The sequence below is a fragment of the Fusarium redolens genome (assembly GCF_020744475.1).
Source record: "Fusarium redolens strain MPI-CAGE-AT-0023 chromosome Unknown BKA55scaffold_17, whole genome shotgun sequence".
NCBI lineage: Eukaryota > Fungi > Ascomycota > Sordariomycetes > Hypocreales > Nectriaceae > Fusarium > Fusarium redolens.
The window spans coordinates 943975-960146 of NW_025763680.1; the positions used below are offsets into that span (position 1 = coordinate 943975).

At 48.1% G+C, this 16172-nt stretch overlaps 8 protein-coding genes across 8 annotated transcripts; 3 read left to right on the top strand and 5 right to left on the bottom strand.

Annotated features, from left to right (window-relative positions):
* Positions 1-193: 193 nt before the first annotated feature.
* BKA55DRAFT_579741 (uncharacterized protein) lies at positions 194-1224 on the top strand. Its single transcript, XM_046193901.1, has one exon. It carries the CDS (start codon positions 295-297, stop codon positions 940-942), a length of 648 nt encoding a protein of 215 aa, XP_046044741.1. The 5' UTR covers positions 194-294; the 3' UTR covers positions 943-1224.
* A 1599-nt stretch (positions 1225-2823) lies between these two features.
* Positions 2824-5055, top strand: BKA55DRAFT_695157 (uncharacterized protein; the record flags this gene model as incomplete). Its single annotated transcript, XM_046200128.1, has 4 exons — positions 2824-3263; positions 3319-3740; positions 3794-4914; positions 4966-5055. The coding sequence occupies 4 exons, from the start codon at positions 2824-2826 to the stop codon at positions 5053-5055; spliced, it is 2073 nt and encodes a 690-aa protein (XP_046044742.1).
* Positions 5056-5372: 317 nt separating this feature from the next.
* BKA55DRAFT_695158 (uncharacterized protein) lies at positions 5373-6455 on the bottom strand (the record flags this gene model as incomplete). Its single annotated transcript, XM_046200129.1, has 1 exon — positions 5373-6455. One exon carries the CDS (start codon positions 6453-6455, stop codon positions 5373-5375), a length of 1083 nt encoding a protein of 360 aa, XP_046044743.1.
* A 424-nt stretch (positions 6456-6879) lies between these two features.
* BKA55DRAFT_579745 (uncharacterized protein) lies at positions 6880-9303 on the bottom strand. The gene is made up of 2 exons (XM_046193902.1): positions 8810-9303; positions 6880-8726 (listed from the first exon to the last, which is right to left on the bottom strand). Exons 1-2 carry the CDS (start codon positions 8890-8892, stop codon positions 7256-7258), a joined length of 1554 nt encoding a protein of 517 aa, XP_046044744.1. The 5' UTR covers positions 8893-9303; the 3' UTR covers positions 6880-7255.
* BKA55DRAFT_623841 (major facilitator superfamily domain-containing protein) lies at positions 9303-11531 on the top strand. The gene is made up of 2 exons (XM_046196813.1): positions 9303-9596; positions 9660-11531. Exons 1-2 carry the CDS (start codon positions 9330-9332, stop codon positions 11109-11111), a joined length of 1719 nt encoding a protein of 572 aa, XP_046044745.1. The 5' UTR covers positions 9303-9329; the 3' UTR covers positions 11112-11531.
* Positions 11532-11993: 462 nt separating this feature from the next.
* Positions 11994-13300, bottom strand: BKA55DRAFT_708911 (uncharacterized protein; the record flags this gene model as incomplete). The annotated part of the gene is made up of 2 exons (XM_046200750.1): positions 11994-13238; positions 13286-13300. The coding sequence occupies 2 exons, from the start codon at positions 13298-13300 to the stop codon at positions 11994-11996; spliced, it is 1260 nt and encodes a 419-aa protein (XP_046044746.1).
* A 369-nt stretch (positions 13301-13669) lies between these two features.
* On the bottom strand, positions 13670-16084 carry BKA55DRAFT_140504 (uncharacterized protein). The gene is made up of 3 exons (XM_046184893.1): positions 15584-16084; positions 14886-15528; positions 13670-14834 (listed from the first exon to the last, which is right to left on the bottom strand). Exons 1-3 carry the CDS (start codon positions 15672-15674, stop codon positions 13829-13831), a joined length of 1740 nt encoding a protein of 579 aa, XP_046044747.1. The 5' UTR covers positions 15675-16084; the 3' UTR covers positions 13670-13828.
* On the bottom strand, positions 15678-16084 carry BKA55DRAFT_579749 (uncharacterized protein). Its single transcript, XM_046193903.1, has one exon. It carries the CDS (start codon positions 16014-16016, stop codon positions 15696-15698), a length of 321 nt encoding a protein of 106 aa, XP_046044748.1. The 5' UTR covers positions 16017-16084; the 3' UTR covers positions 15678-15695.
* Positions 16085-16172: the final 88 nt, after the last annotated feature.

Genomic DNA, 16172 nt, shown 5'->3' on the forward strand with positions numbered 1-16172 from the left:
TCAGCGACAGAACAAGACATTAACTTTTCCGTTATCAATCCGTAACAATAAGCTCACAAGGCGAAACTTACAGGCTGCACCGCTGACTAGAACGTGGAAGTTGCCGAGCCATTTGCGGGCAGATGTTGGTGTTGTCAGCTTACGCAATACTAGTACCCGAAGATCAGCCAGACAGTTCCCCTCAATCCTTCATGACCTTCCTATCTGGAATTGAGATAACATATTGAATAATCGATCTTTGACATTTTGATTGATTTTGTGGGATCAACCTTTCTCTTTCTCTTAGTTTCATCGATGTCGTTTTCCAATGGGAAAATTACCAAAGGGCAGCCAGCCATTCTTGGCCCTCCTCTCCCTACCCCAATCAATAGCGTCAATGCCTTGTCCGCATTCTCAATCAGCTATTCTGTCATGATTAATGCACCAGCACTTACATGCCTTGAGAAGCTCATCGATACCAATACCTGGTCATACTGGAACGCCCTCACCCCTCGTGGAACCATCACAAAAGCTCCCCCCATCACCGATCAAACGACAAATGAGTCCGAGCTACGTGAAGTCATCTCTCGCCCTGGTTATCTCTATGCAGGGGTGGACTTCACAGTTGATGTTCATATGAATAAGAACTCAAAACAGCGGACAAATACAGCCGCTGAAACCGTTGACAGACTAGAGCGCTTTAAGACTGATGATGGGAGGCTAGGATATCGTGTTACATGGCGTTACGTCGGCATGCCGTTCTTCCTGAGCCATAACGAACGCGTCCACGAGTTCATAGAATCCGTCGACCCGACGAATGGGGAGAAGGTGACTGAGTATATTGGCTGGGAGACGTATGGTGGGCTCGCAGCCTTTATCATCAAGTATACGATTCACGATCGCTTTCGGGATTCGTTTCAGAGATGGCGCGAAGACTTCAAGGCCGCGGTAGAGAATTCATGATCGGCATTGGAAGACAGCTCCTCTTGGTTTGCGCTGGAAGAGTCGTTAATAAACTCAGTGGGGAAGAATCTGATGTAAGAACTTTCGAATGGTTTCCTATGCTCCTTGAGGCTGCGGGATGAAAATGAGCTCACAGTACCAGGTGGTGGTTGTGAAGATTGTTTCTGCCCGACCTCAGTCGAGACCAAAGATCTGTTCCCTTGACTTCCACTGGCGCTGGGTATGTCAAAGGGGGAATGCCAATCTAGTGCTGCTCGTATACATGAGAACTTTTTATCCTAGAACGCACTCTCAAATCGCATCGTGAAACGTCTTTATGCAAGTATACATGCTGAGGGTTGCTTGCTATCTGTGCTCCTTATATTACAGATGGTACTTCGCGCAGAGGGTGCTAAACCCTACTACGCACCAAAAGCTAGAGCTTCTAGACTATCTAAGCCATATGTGGCACGTTGATCTATTGTGCGACGTCCTATATGATAGCACCAAGGCCAGAAGCAGCATTAGAAGGTTTAGTTTTATATAATACATCCTGGGTTCACTTTAGGTAGTGTATGAGGAACCAGCTTACTGATATGCCAACGCCCGCGCTGTTAGAGAGGTAGTGGCACATCTTGGCCAACTCACGCCCTGAAAATCCAAACCGGGTAGGGCACAAGAAAGGTGTACTGTACGCAGTGACTATAGCTTTCTTGTAATAAACTACAACAAGCTGAACTGGAAGGCAGACAAGTGTACCAAATCGCAGTTCTGTTACTAAGCGAAGGAGGGTTGCGTTTTGAACTTGATCATCGAAGCTGGCCTTAGCCCCGCCGCTTCAACGCAATTGACATAGTGATTGGGGACTGCACGTCGCTGTAGGTTTCTATAGCCAGAATGTCCGGCAGCTTTACGACACCTGTCAGGTACCCAGCAAGATTGAGTTGTATATGGCTGCCTGGAGCTGATGATTGGCGTCAGGACGATTTACCAACTTGCCTACGATATCTGAACTTCCCGGCCAAAGCCACATGCTCAATTACGTTTGATGAATGGCGAAAGCGACTTTCTTCTTTTGCCGACGGCCAACAACGGTGAGACGGCCGAAATCCGAGCTGCGAAGCCCAACCGAAATAAATCCTATAGTGCATTTGAAGTTCCCGCTCGAAAAGCCCAATATCCAACGCGACCGACTGACAGATTATGTCAGAAAGAGCACGCTCACGCATGATATAGCCTTGGGTAACCCGAATCCAGTGGACCTACATGTCATCACAACCGCTTTGATGCTTATATTCTTCTTCAGTAAAGGGGTTTAGGCATATGGGTCAATACTCTGCCGTCGAAACGCATCTACCCGCTTTCCCATCCTTTACAGCCATTTCTTGTCAATAAGCCAAGCCGACAGGATAAATTGAACATACTAGCCACGAAACATGATCGAAGTCTGGTAATCCTACTGGCCGCCAGTCAGCTTATTATTGTATTGCCAAGTGCTATTACCCCCTCGGACAATTGGTTGGTGGAATGGTTGGTGGAATGGTTGGTAGTGTCAGCGTGTCAGACGTGGCACCCAACTTGGCTTAGCCATGTGTGACAGATACAGCAAACAACCAAGACTTACGCGTCGCTATATTGCCCACGCTTTGTAGGTTGGTCAGAGGTCCCACGTCAGAGTGGAGTGAGTCAGGATCGGACGCAGGGATAAGGCGCCAACAAAATTGCGTCCCCATTCTTTTGTTGGGTGCTGATGATTGTCAGTCACCTTTTGGAGCCAACGGTCCCAACGTTGACCTTCTCATATCTCGCGGCTTGTGAAATATTCGCGCTGTGGTAGTGAACACTTGGTCAGATTTTTACAATTCTTTCGCGCCTGCTCCCTTCTAACAACCCTGCGACGGAATGGCGCATACCTCAGGCATTACACCTTTATATCAGGTGTTCAAACCACCTTTCACCATCGAATCACCGGGATACGAGAAAACCCCGAACGAAACTATTCCCCGCCGCCATCCACGGGCTCGCGATGGCCTGATCGAACGCCCATCCGAAGATCTTCGCACTGTTTTCGACATTATCCGCCGCAGCGCACGACTGTTCCCCGACAGCAATGCTGTTGGCTCTAGAAAGCTGATTCAGCTCCACAAGGGAACAAATCAGTTCGAGAAGAAAGTCGACGGCAAGGTCCAGAAAATGGAAAAGGAATGGACCTTCTTCGAGTTATCTGGCTTTTCTTTCATGACGTACAAGCAGTACGAGAAGCATTGCTTTGAAGTCGGCTCAGGTTTGCGAAAGTTGGGGCTTGGACGAGGTGACAAAGTGTTTTTGTTCGGCTCCACGAGGTACGAAAGCTGTCCAATATTGATTTTGCATTCATTCTAATCAAGGTCGATCTAGTGCGCAGTGGATTGCTACATCGCATGCTTGTGCTACTCAGTCCATCTCAATCATCACAGCTTACGACTCACTTGGATCAAGTGGCCTTGAACACAGTCTCCTACAGACCCAGGCTGAGGTCATGTATATCGACCCCTACCTGCTTAAGACCGCAGCGGAGCCTCTCAAGAAGTCCAAAGTACACACTCTGATTGTGAATGAAGCATCCATCTTCGGCGGATCGGAAATTCTGGAAAACTTCAAGACCTCACACCCAAAGATCAAAGTGATTAGCTTCGAAGACCTTTGCAAGTATGGCCAGAACGAAATGGTAGATCCTGTTTATCCCGAACCCGATGACTTGTACTGTGTGATGTACACGTCAGGATCTGGAGGCGTTCCCAAGGGCGTGCGAATCGCGCACCGCAATCTCGTTGCAGGCAGTAAGATGACCTCCATTTTCTTCTTGATAGCCGATGCTGATGGATTATTCTAGTTGCCGGTCTGTATACCTGCGTCTCCGACTGTGTCACCCATAACGACGTCTTACTCGCCTATCTTCCGCTTGCACACGTCTTGGAAATGGCTCTCGAGAATCTCGGGTATTACTTTGGCGGAGCCATCGGCTATGGTAACCCACGAACCCTCTCTGATACGTCCGTACGAAACTGCGCTGGCGACATGCGTGAACTAGCACCTACAATTATGCCCGGTGTCCCTCAGGTCTACGAGACTATTAGAAAAGGCGTCATGACTCGGCTCAACTCCAGCGTGCTACTACGAACTTTGTTCTGGCGTGCTTTTGCTTACAAGAGTTTCATGGTCAAACACAAGCTACCCGGTGCTTGTCTGCTTGATAACATCGTCTTTGGAAAGATTCGGGAGATGACTGGTGGCAGGATCCGGTTTCTTTTCAATGGTGGAAGCGCTATTTCTCTATCGACGAAGCATTTCCTGTCCATAGTTTTGGCTCCAATGTTCACAGGTTATGGTCTCACAGAAACCTGTGCAAACGGATCATTGGGATCCCCTCTTGAGTTCACCCTCCACTCGATCGGTACAATTCCAGGGTCAATCGAGGTCAAGTTGGTCTCTGTCCCCGACTTCGGCTACTCTGCAGATGCCGAGATACCGCAAGGTGAGATCCTGATTAAAGGTGCGGCCGTTATGTTGGGATACTACGAAAATGAGGAAGAAACCAAGAGAAGCTTTACTGAAGATGGCTGGTTTAAAACCGGAGACGTTGGCGAGTTCGATGCCGATGGCCATCTTCGAGTGATCGATCGCATCAAGAACCTGGTCAAGTTACTCAGTGGCGAGTATGTTGCGCTCGAAAAGCTAGAAGCTATCTATCGCGGAGTTCAGGGTATCATGAACGTCATGGTTTATGCCGATTCTGACCACTCTCGGCCTATTGCTGTCGTCATGCCTAATGAGACCTCTCTTCTCCACATGGCTCGGGAGTTGGGCGTTGATGAGCACAGCATGCACAGTGATCCTCGAATTCAGGAAATTCTGCTGAAGGAACTGCAAGCAGCTGGGAAGCGCGGTGGTCTATCGAGTGCTGAGATTGTTGCTGGCGTAGTGATAACCCCAGAAGAATGGACTCCGGCAAGCGTAAGTTCGCCCATCCTCCGACTCGCGAATCTCGCTAACTCAATTACCCAGGGACTTGTGACTGCTACCCAAAAGCTCAACCGACGGGCTATCAATACAAGATATAAGAAGGAGATCCACGAGGCACTCAAGAACGCCTAATTTGTACAGACAGGCAGTAGAGGGATGCTTTTGTGTATATTAAGGAATGCGGAAGCCATGTATGAAGCTCAGGAGAAGGCCTTCCATCCAGGTTTGGTAATGGTAATGTGGCTGTATGAACTTGGATCTCTATTTGCAGAACTGCGCTCTCAAGCTTTGAACTACCATGCTATTATACTGATGTCTTGAGTATGTGACTGTTGGTATCAAAAGTATCCCCGCACAGCAATACTTCAGCATGTATGGACAACTAAGGGGGAACCTCTACAGACCTTACGCGAAACTTCCACTACTATACATTATTCTTCATTACGACATCAATGGAGCTCATGTCTTGGCTCATAGTGAATCACAATGCCACCTTGAAGAGTGAAAGTTGATTCTGGCGCTTCCTGTGTCTCCTGTGTATCAGCCCAAACTTGTCTAGCATGCGCACAAGATCTGAAGTGATACACGAACTCTTCCAGTGAATACACCCGATCCCGATCATTGAAACCCCATGGAGGGTCCAGATGCCTGTTTGTGCGTTCAAACTCTTCAACACGGAACTGACAACCTTTGCAATTCATCCCCCGTTCAATTCTATCGTTTCTCAAATTGTACCAAGGAAAGGCCGTAGCAGCCATATACCGGTAACAAAAGTCATGCCTTATTTCGTCGTGAGATTGACTTTGCGGTTGATATGAGAGTACAGACTTTGGCATTCCTCGAGAAGAACCAGCAGACCTGAGCTTCTCAACGACAGGCTTGGTTTGCACAAGGTATCTGGGTCTCTTGACGCTTGGCCACGGCTGCAGAGAGTATTTGCCGTAGACGACTCGAAGTTTAGGTCCACAAATCTTCTCGATCTCCTTACTTGAGCTCTCCACCGCTTTCGCGAACGCTTTGGGTACCGGGACAGGTAGAACATGCAGGTCGGCAGAGATTTGCAAGCAAGTGAAGCAGCATCGCTGGCAAGTGATAAGATATAGAAATGTTGCAAACTTTCCGCAGAATTCGCACTTGTTATCGACGAGCGCCTGGTAGAAGTGGGCAATGGTAGGAACATGTCCCAGCTCAGCCTTGAGCAATGGTTTCAGTCCCTGAAGTCCATGCTTCACGACAGTTTTGTATTCACGCGATGTTGTTGCTATGCTGCGTGCACGGTTACTGACTCCCCGAAAACGCAGATATGAGAGAATGTCGAGTTCGCGAAGTATCATGAGAGTTAATTCTTCAGGGAGTCGGTCCAAGATACCGAGGCTTGACGATGAAGTGGTGTCAAAGGAAGACTGCAGAAATGGTGCATCGAGCTTTCGCTCAGGCGTCCGTATGAGGACCTTGTCGAATTCACTCCTGTGGTATGTACAGGCGTTGATAATTTCGTCTTCATCCTCTTGAAGATTTGTGTTGGCTGCCATTGCTATTGCGTTTGATAACGGGCGATGCGTGATGATGGAGTCTGACCTTCCGTTGAAATGAAACTTCGGAGTATTAAGCCCCCCGACTGAGCCTGAGATGACCTATAAATCAAGACGGTCTAGCACATTTATTAGGCCAGTCCTTTCATTTGTCGTTCGAATGATGTTCGGCTGTGCAGAAATCACAGGTCAGATTATCAGGTTTTCCCCGCAGTTAGGCTGATACCAGCAGTTGGGTGACTACGGAGAGTCTGTCTGCCTTGTCAGTCAGCCTTGTGACATTGTTCCGTTACAGCGGTCCCCCGTCATTGGACCATCCATATTGTCCACGGCCAGGGAAATACTAGCATCTTTAATACACGATTATTACAAAGCCCTGAGAGCTTACTATAAGGTTTATTGGTTATCGTGGGAGCTTTTGGGTAGAAGCTTATATTGTGAAAAAAGATATCGTCTTCTTATCATCTGTATTGGCAGCCCAAACTTTAACCTTATGGCCAGCAAGTAGTTGTACAGTTAATACACGGGTAAGAAGAAATTGTAGTTTCATGGCTTCAAGTAAGGCGGGAACTTGTCTCTGCCTCACGAACAAACTGAGCACGCTCATTTCGTACTAGGGCTTATGGCCATTCAGCTACGCCGCACAACGCACCCAGGAACTTCAGTCTTGAAGGAACCCCATTGTTATTACAACCCGACAAGACAGGAGAACAATTCCTCTTTGCAATTAAAATTAATTCCTTCAGTTGGTATGTAATTCTGCGCTTCCATGTCTGGAAGTGGGCCTTGATCATATGTTCTCAGAGGCTCATAGACCATAGAAGCTTATCTATGCCACCACCGTCGTAGTGCTTAGGTATATGGTATTCCAGTGGACTCATAGCTTTTACTCCACTACCGGCTTCCTTCTTGACACTCAGAGCACCATCGCGGGATTTATGTAGTTCGTTGATGATGTGTGACATGGTTTGAGCATCGTACAACCCCTCCCTTCTGTGCGACGAGGCAAGCATTTGAGTAGCCCTTGTAGCCACGGAGCCATCAGAGCATTTTATGGCCAACGCGAACAATGGAGCTACAACTCCAGTTTCCAGCGAGAAATTGCGTCGCGGAGTCTTAGTAGCATTGGGAGAGGCGTTGACTTGTATAGTATGCTCGAGCAAGGTCTCAGCCAAGTCGAGTATGTGATGAGCGGCTGGGTTAGGCGAAGCTTCAAACACTTCGTGATCTTGAGGGAACTTGGACTGCAATATCATTTGACAAACATGGAAGTGAACGAGAAGCGTCCGGATTCCGCGCAAGGTTTGGTCGTCGCGTTGCTCCCTGTTCTCGAATTCGTGGAGGTCTTCGATCCAAGCATTGTAGCCTTGTTCCAAAGCTGACTTTTCTTCCAAGATGTCCGAGCTTAGCGACTCTTTTGTTTCCTGATAGAATTGGACGTTCTTGTTGACGAAATGGTAGAGCCAGGCCTGGAGCTTTACCAGCCGCTGCTGAGCGTCTTGAAGCCCAAGGAAACCTTTCTGCAACGGCAAGGTACCATGGTCTGTGTCCCCACATTTGTACTCTGTTAGGGCAAGGATTGGTATCCGGTCATCCTCAAAGAAGCTGGCTTGCATGTCGAGACGTTCGAAGATAGTGGTCAACCTCGTGATGTCCTCGGATTCGTCGGCAGTCTTCTCACGTTGCGCAGACACAAGGAGCTTGAGGCCATTGCTGAGATGTTGAAGTGCGGCATTGCGGTCACCAATGGTGCTTTCGCAGCAATAGAATAAAATGCAACAGACCAAAGCAGTCTTTGTCGTGTCGTCTGATGGCTGAGCTAAGCGCTTCCCCAGTGATCGTAGAGCTTTACCATATAGACTCAAGGTCTCAGGACTGGCTACTGATCGTCCTCCTGAACTTGACGACGTATAGTCCAGATGGAGTGAGCTCATTGCAACGAGGGCTTGCCGTACCACTAGATCCTGGTGCCCAGCTCGGAGTACAGTTTGTGACCAGAAGTCGGATGACAGAAACCCTGAGATGTCAACCGATCCTTGGACACAGAAGTAGTGGAGTAATTTCCGGTCTTTCTGGCTTCCAGGAATTTTGAATGGGATGGAGTAGCTGGCGATGGGCAACAGAGGTGAGGAAGCTGATGGACTGGAAGCAGCAGAGTCACTCTCTGAAGAGTCTAAAGAGGCCAGCTTTGTACCATAATCGCATTTCCATCCCGATCGAATGCACCTCGCGCAGCTCGGCTTACTCTCATCACACTTTATCCTTCTTTTGCTGTTGAATTGTCAGCCGTTTCTCCCCCCGATCACTTCAGCAGTGTGCATATCTCTACGAGCAGGAAGCTAGATTGCACTCACCGGCATGTTTGGCAACCTGTCTTCCGCCTTGGAACACTCGACCTGGTTCTCTTCTGAACAATCAGGGCATCTCGCGAAGCCATCGTTCGGTGTTTCGTGTTTCCGACTCGGTGGAACGGTTGGGAAATGACCCGTAAGCACTAACAAACGAAGCGACTGGTAGACTGACCCATTCATCAGTACCCGAGACTCCAAGACGTCACGAATTTTATACGCAACATGCATGAAATAAACATAAGAAGAAATTATGAGTCTTCACGATTCCGATGAGATTGGTCTCTGCGTAAGCTGGGTAACCCGTGCTAGGATTATGGTGCTCGAACGATCCTATCATATCAGTTGCTTAATTCCGTTTTACCCGGATATTATGGATCCTTCGATCCTTCAGAACCTCAGCTAAACCCCTTGCAGTGAATTCAAGGAGGCCTCATCACAGCACGTGACAGTTCTTGAGATCGCATTGGTACCAGTTTTATCTTTGAGATAAACATGATGGATATTGTTAGATTTATTCAGTGAAATGCTCAAGATGGAACAATCAGACGCCAGAATATGCAATCCCGAGATCTCGGCATTTCCAGTACAGCGAAGTCCTGGCATTGAACCTGAGACAGCAAAAAACGTGAAGGAAAAATCATCAGCGAAGGATGCGGAAGCGTTGCCAGGCGATGAAAGCAGTCTGCCAAATCAAAAGAAATCTTTAGCCTTCAAATTGGCTTTCATAGGGTTGTCGGCTACTTTGTTCGTATTCCAAGTAGATGCAACAGCACTTGGCATTGCCCTTCCTGTAAGATCATCCTCAGCTTTCGTAATTCTCTATGAAGGGCTTCTGTACTGACTTTTGTGCCAGACGATAGCCAATGATCTCAAAGGGTCAAGTCTGGAGTCCTTTTGGGCCAACTTATCCTATACGCTATGCGGTCTGGTGATGCAGCCAGTCTGGGCGAGTATATCAGACGCATTCGGCCGAAAACCACCTCTTTATGTCTGCATTGGACTCTTCTTCATCGGATCCATTACTTTTGCCGTCGCTCAGAACATGAAGACCATCATCGTGGGCCGTGTACTCCAGGGCTTTGGCGGCGGTGGCATCGATGTTCTTATCCAGGTCATCCTCGCTGACATGACAACACTCGAGGAACGATCCAAATATCTTGGTTTGATGGGCATTCCGAATGCAGTGGGCAATATTCTCGGGCCGTCTGTCGGAGCTTTGTTTGCTACGTACGCCAGTTGGCGATGGATCGGATGGATCAATCTCCCCATTCTCGGAATTGGAACACCGTTGGTGTTCTTTTTTCTCAAGTTACGGCCTGTCACGATGGATGCATCACTTGCTAGCAACATTGAACGCCTTGACTGGATTGGCATGGGTCTCGTTGTCTCTGGTATCACGGTCTTTGTGCTGCCGCTCAGTTGGGCTGGCTCTTTGTTTTCATGGGCAGCATGGCAGACATTGGTCCCAATGATTCTGGGAGTCTTGGTTCTTGTTGCTTTCGTCTTTTACGAAGCGAAACCTGCAGCACCAATCATGCCTCATCGTCTGTTCCACTCAATAACCGCCAACATGACATTACTAGGAGGTTTCATTCACGGAGCGATACTTGTTTCGTTACTTCAGTATCTGCCACTGATTTATCAAGCAGTGTATCTGGAAACGCCGATTAAATCAGCTGTCTTCCTGTTGCCAACGTCCATCATTAGCGTGTTCGTTGCAGTGATCTCCATGATGATGGTGCCATTGTTTGGAGGCTATACCTGGCTACTGAGGCTCTCATGGGCATTATTGGCTCTTGGTACTGGAATTCTGGCACTCTTCAATCTCAATTCGCCCTCATCGATGCTTTTTGGACTTCCCGTCATCTGGGGAACAGGTGTTGCTCTTCTGCGACTCAACCTTCTACCGATGCAAGCCAGCGTCAAGACTGTTGACGATACAGGCGTTGCAATCGGGCAATTCCTCACGATTCGTATGTTTGGTGGTCTACTCGGTCTAACCATTGCTTCTGCGATCTTCAATACTGTCTTTGCAAAGACTATCGCCTCTAGCTCCTTGCAAATTACAGGGCCATTGGAACCTCTGGAGGACGCCTCAAAAGCCATTGCTTTCATCAAAGAACTCGGGTCCTTGAACATTCCTCGGGGAACACTTAATGAGGTACTAAGAGTCTACCTCGAATGTTTTCGCACGATCTTCTACACCATGGCGGGCTTGGGTGCTTTCGGACTGTTGACGTCAATGTTCCTTGAGGAGATTGATCTTAAGAGCCAAGGCCGTGGCAATCAGCGGTTCGAAGACTAAGATAGGAAACGGGCCAATTGGCATCGAATGGCTAGTCACAGAATATATAAAGCTTATATTCCTATCTCCCAAGCCTCTCTACAGTCCTTGTTCAACACCCCTTACGAGGTACACGAATTAAATTTAAGGTCAACGGCATACGCAGGTTTGAGGTTTAGGACGGTTCAATTTTGTCATTAACGCAACTAAATCTCAGCTCAAGTGTGACCAAGTTGTCAGATTTCTTTCCTTCCAGCCTGACACTATGTAACGCGGATCTGTAACTTCGTTAAGTCAGTATAATGATCAATAAAGGCGGTAATCAAAGCGGAAGGATATCAGATGTCTCAGCTTGTGTAACGGAAACAGCTTGAATCATATGTGATCATAGCCATGGAAGTATTTGTTTCAATCTCATCATTGACGGTAGGGGAACGTAGGAAATCATGAGGAAGCTTACCTTTGGAAACTAGATAGATCAAAGGCTCTTTGGTTAGTAAAGAAACTGTTGATAATTTGCGTTCTTGCTCAAAGATATCGATTTATCATGAATGGATGGCTGCAATCGTGAAGCTTCTCACAATCGCAAGAGCCACCAGCTGCGAAGTTCACGGGGACAAACGCGTCAATGAAGGAAGAACAAAGAGGAACCAAGAATTATTTGCGGCATTTTCTCCTTTTCATCGTAGGATTCGTGCCCAATACTTTTTCAAGGGTGCCCTGCTCGGAAGAGCGTTGATCCATGCGCAGCCAAGATGATATGGAGGAGAATGAAGTCATGCATTTACTGAAGGATGCAGATCGCGTCTTGGCCGCGTTCACCGCGTATCATATTGAAATATAAGTGATTTACATAGCAACTATCCAACAGTGAAGATCCAAAATCTACTGAAACACGCTGGCTCAAATGCTGACTTTGTCAATATCGTATACCATCTGCTGGGTCTCTGATCCCCATCGATCCATACCAAAAGCCCAGGCACCTTGCAAAAACAGCCAGAGTCCCGTCTCCTTCAGCCATAAACCCCACGGCCCTGTCTTTCTTCTCAATTTGGCATTGCCAGAGGATCTGTTTGCAATATCCTCAACTCTTGGCCTTCGGGTGTCGTCAAACTGCTTGAATGTATCCTCGAGTGACTGTTCCTTCTCTAGAAGTCGCGCAAGGAGAAACGCGTCTTCAAATGCCATCGACACACCTTGTCCTGCGTGAGGAGGCATGGCATGTGCGGCATCGCCAAGCAGAAGAGTTCTTCCTTTGTACCATCTTCCTCCGGTAGGTAACTTGTAGATCGGGTAGAACTTGACGGCAGTAGTATTGCTGATCAGCTCTCGCAGTTTACTCCCCCATTCTCCACCAGCAACCTTCAAAGTGTCGTGAAGTTGAGTCTTGAATCCCTCCACTTCCTCCCGTCGATGAAGTTCCCATCCGTTACGGGCGTTCTCAGAGTCTGGAAGCGGAACTTCTTTGGACAGAAACCAAAGAATCTCATCGTCGGAAGCAGTACATGTCATGACGCCAAACATACCTTCCTGAGTCATTGTGACATTCAGGCCTCTCATTTCTTGTCGAGCTGCCTCCGAAACACAAGAACTTGGGACCAGAGCGCCGAGGCCTGACATCGCTGTGTATACAGGTACCTGTTCTGGATCGACATGTAGGCGTCGTACGGCAGAGTGAATCCCATCGCATCCAAGGATCAAGTCTGCTGTTTCGCTTGTTCCGTCAGAGAAGGTCACGGTGACTGAATCTACTGATTCTGTGATGGAGGTGAGAGACTTGTTGTAGTACAACGCGATACCAGCTTTATCGACCGTTTTCAACAGGGTGTCCTGTAGATCAGTTCGCTTGATTCGCATATATCCATATCCAGTTTGCTCTCTCGCTTCAGCAACCATGTCTCTCTGACCCAGTATCCCTCCGTTGATGGAGTGTATAGTCATGGTTGAGTGACTGCTTCCGCGCTCCTTGAGCTCCGAGTAAACTCCCAAACGATCAAGCAGGCGAAGGCCATTTGGCATGATGCCGATGGCGCTTCCCAGTGTGGAAGGCTCTGGTCGAAGTTCATAGATTGTGCACTTCACGTTTGCTTTCTGGTGTAAACGTAGAGCGGTTGCAATGCCCGCGGGTCCTCCGCCAATGATGATGGCCTGCGGAGATGTTAGCCTTGTTGGCAGCTGTAATTTTAAGGACTTGCCTTTGTTTGCTTCATTCTTCGATTTTTAATTTGATTTATGTGATGGAAAGTGTTTTTGTCTTGTTCATTGTAAATTGAAGGTCACCATCTATATATACTCATGCGTCGGAGATCAGGTGCGGAGGTCCGCGGTCGAGAATTTCCTTCTTGGGTTTTCCGTGAAGGGCTGTGTCTGGACCGGACTGATCGGACATTAACTTCAATTCCGGTTGAAATGACTGCACCCAGCTCAGGACACTGTAACAGATAATCAGTTGTTATCTCCTAAGCTTCGAAGTTCAGACGGATGTTAGGCGGCGGCGTCAAATAATGACATGAAACTGCGGAGTTTTAATACTGACGTCTCTACACAAACACGAAGAGGGTATTTCCGTCATTAAAAGGCTTTATATAGTATAGTAATATTATCCAAGACATATCTTGCCTTATTGCAGGTTACAGCAAATCGACAAGCGGGTTACCTGGCCGGCAAATTGCTTCTCATGATACATGCATCATGATAGCTTCACGCTGCAATGCGTCCAACACCGTGCTTCAAACTTCTTAACTGAAGTGACTAAGATCAAAGTCCAGGTCTTGCAGAAGAGAAGTCCACTGAAACTCTTCAAGGTCAGGGACAGAAGCCAAAAAGTCTGACCAGAGCTGGTGTGAATGTTGATCCCCAAATCCATCTTGCGACATGCCCATAGTCACATCATTCATGTCAGGGACAGAATTTAAATTCGCGCTTGGTGTCGTACCCGGTGAAGCCGATGTCATCGCGTTCGTACGCTGCTTCTGCAAAGTCCCCATGACCTGTTCCATATTCTTCTCAATGCCTTTGATCAAGCTCTGAGCGTTCTTTCTTGACTTGTTCAACATCTCATAAGCGACCTGAACCTTCTCTTTCACGGTATCTGCATCGGGTTCATCTGGGTTGTGCGATAGGTCAACGGCCAACGCTATGGCGGCTGAGGTGACGTGCAAGAAGATGACCAAATACCTCTCAGGTCTAAAGTTGAGCTTAGCAAGCGGGTCATCCATCATGCGTCTGAGTTCCAGAATCTTGTATGCTGAATTGAGGATCGTTGTGCGAGAGTAGGAATATCGGGGATCTGTGTAAGCCGCCAGATGATAAGGGCGGTGAAGTCGGCAAATCCGTGCATGTATACCGAGGTGAAGGCTTATCCTCTGCCAGTAAATGGACGGTCTCTCTTCGCAGATCTCTTTGGACTTCTGCATACTCTCCGGGTCGAGCTTGCAGAATTCAGGAAGACACTTGGCAAAGTCTTGTAGTTTCTTGTCAAGCTGAAGAATTACTTCATAGTCTTCTTCAGGGGAGTCGTCGGCCAGGGGCGGAATGGTATCGACAATCTCGCGAGCTATCTCCGCCGTCCTGAGTCGCAGGAGGAAAAAGGTCATGTCCGTTGGAACGGAGATAGGTAAATCAGGCATATCGCCTGACATTTTGAGGTCAATGTCGTCAACGTTACGCGGTTGTTTGACTCTCATCAGTCTTGGGATGAACGTATAGACACCCTCCTGAGAGCTCCCGGATAATGAAGTTAACCTGATGAAGGGTCAGCAAGATCAGCCACTGTTCATAGGTAGGATGCGTTACCAGTCAGAAGCAACCATGTTCCACCATACACGTCTCTGAACCTCCAGGTCAATCTCGTTAGCCACGCTTACTTCTCTCTCCTTCTGGGCTACCGGGCTATCCAAGCGATGAATCATCATTTCGCGGCACATCAGGTAGCACCGGCTTCTAAGATTCAACGCTTTGATTGGAACGACATCATCGGAGTTGATGGCCACGTGTGCAAGGGTAGATATCGCTGAGACAACTTCGACCAACGGCGGTAGTGGTGTATGAGCATCTTCAACAATCGACAGAGCAGAGTGAAAATAACAGTCGAAGGCCGATGCGGCGTTCTCTTTCGTTGCTTCAAGCTTATGAAGAAGTTCATCTGTCCAGGCTAAAGCTGCACCAGCAAAGATGCTGAAAAGCATGAGCAACTCATTAATCTTTGGCATTTCATGGTCAGTGTCCATGGCGCTATAGACTTGCCGAACGAGTATTCTAGTCGACGGTACATGCAGGACACCGAACGTAGGTTGAATGGTGGAAACGAAGTGTTCGCATAGCAGATATGCTTGGTGGGCAGGCGGAAGATTCGACGTCAAATGGTTCAAGCGCGCATTGATGGAAGCAGATGTGTTATTTGAGGTAGTCTCAATATGGCAGTTAAACAACTTGCGGCCTGTATCGATTGATCAGCTTCGCAAGAACCGACATGGTAGGATTCGGGTTCGTACGGGAGGAAGTTGGTTCTGACTGGGTAGGCTGCGATACCTGAGCTCCATTTGGGAAGACGGCTTTCTCTAGTTTAGTCAGTCTGTCAAGCATGTCCTTGTTTCTGAAATACCATTAGCACAGCTGGTTGGTGTACATGGGGAAGAGGTTGGCTGACAGATCCAACTGTCTCAGAGGGGAGAACGCCATTGTGCTTTCGTTCAAGTCGACTGAAGCCTCGCCAAGATTTCGATTTGGCACTGTATCACTCTCCAATGAATTAGTGGCTCGACTGCCATTCTCGTAAACGCAAGTGAGGCACCGTTGGGTACAATTCGAACAAGGTTGGTTGCGATCACAACGGCGCTTCTTCTCGCGGCAAGGGCGGCACGAAACTGGCAGTCGAGATGCCCGATAAGCCGACATAATGGGGGCTCCGGAGTAATTGCGTTTCATTTTGCGAAACAAGCGCACATTGGCATCGGATATCGATTAATTGGCACGGTCAGACTGATGACGCGGAGATGTCAGGTCGAAACCGCGGATCCGCGGAGGAGTATTGACAAATGCGGTTAGCGGAAACGGGACCGGTGCTATCTTCACGTGATGCAG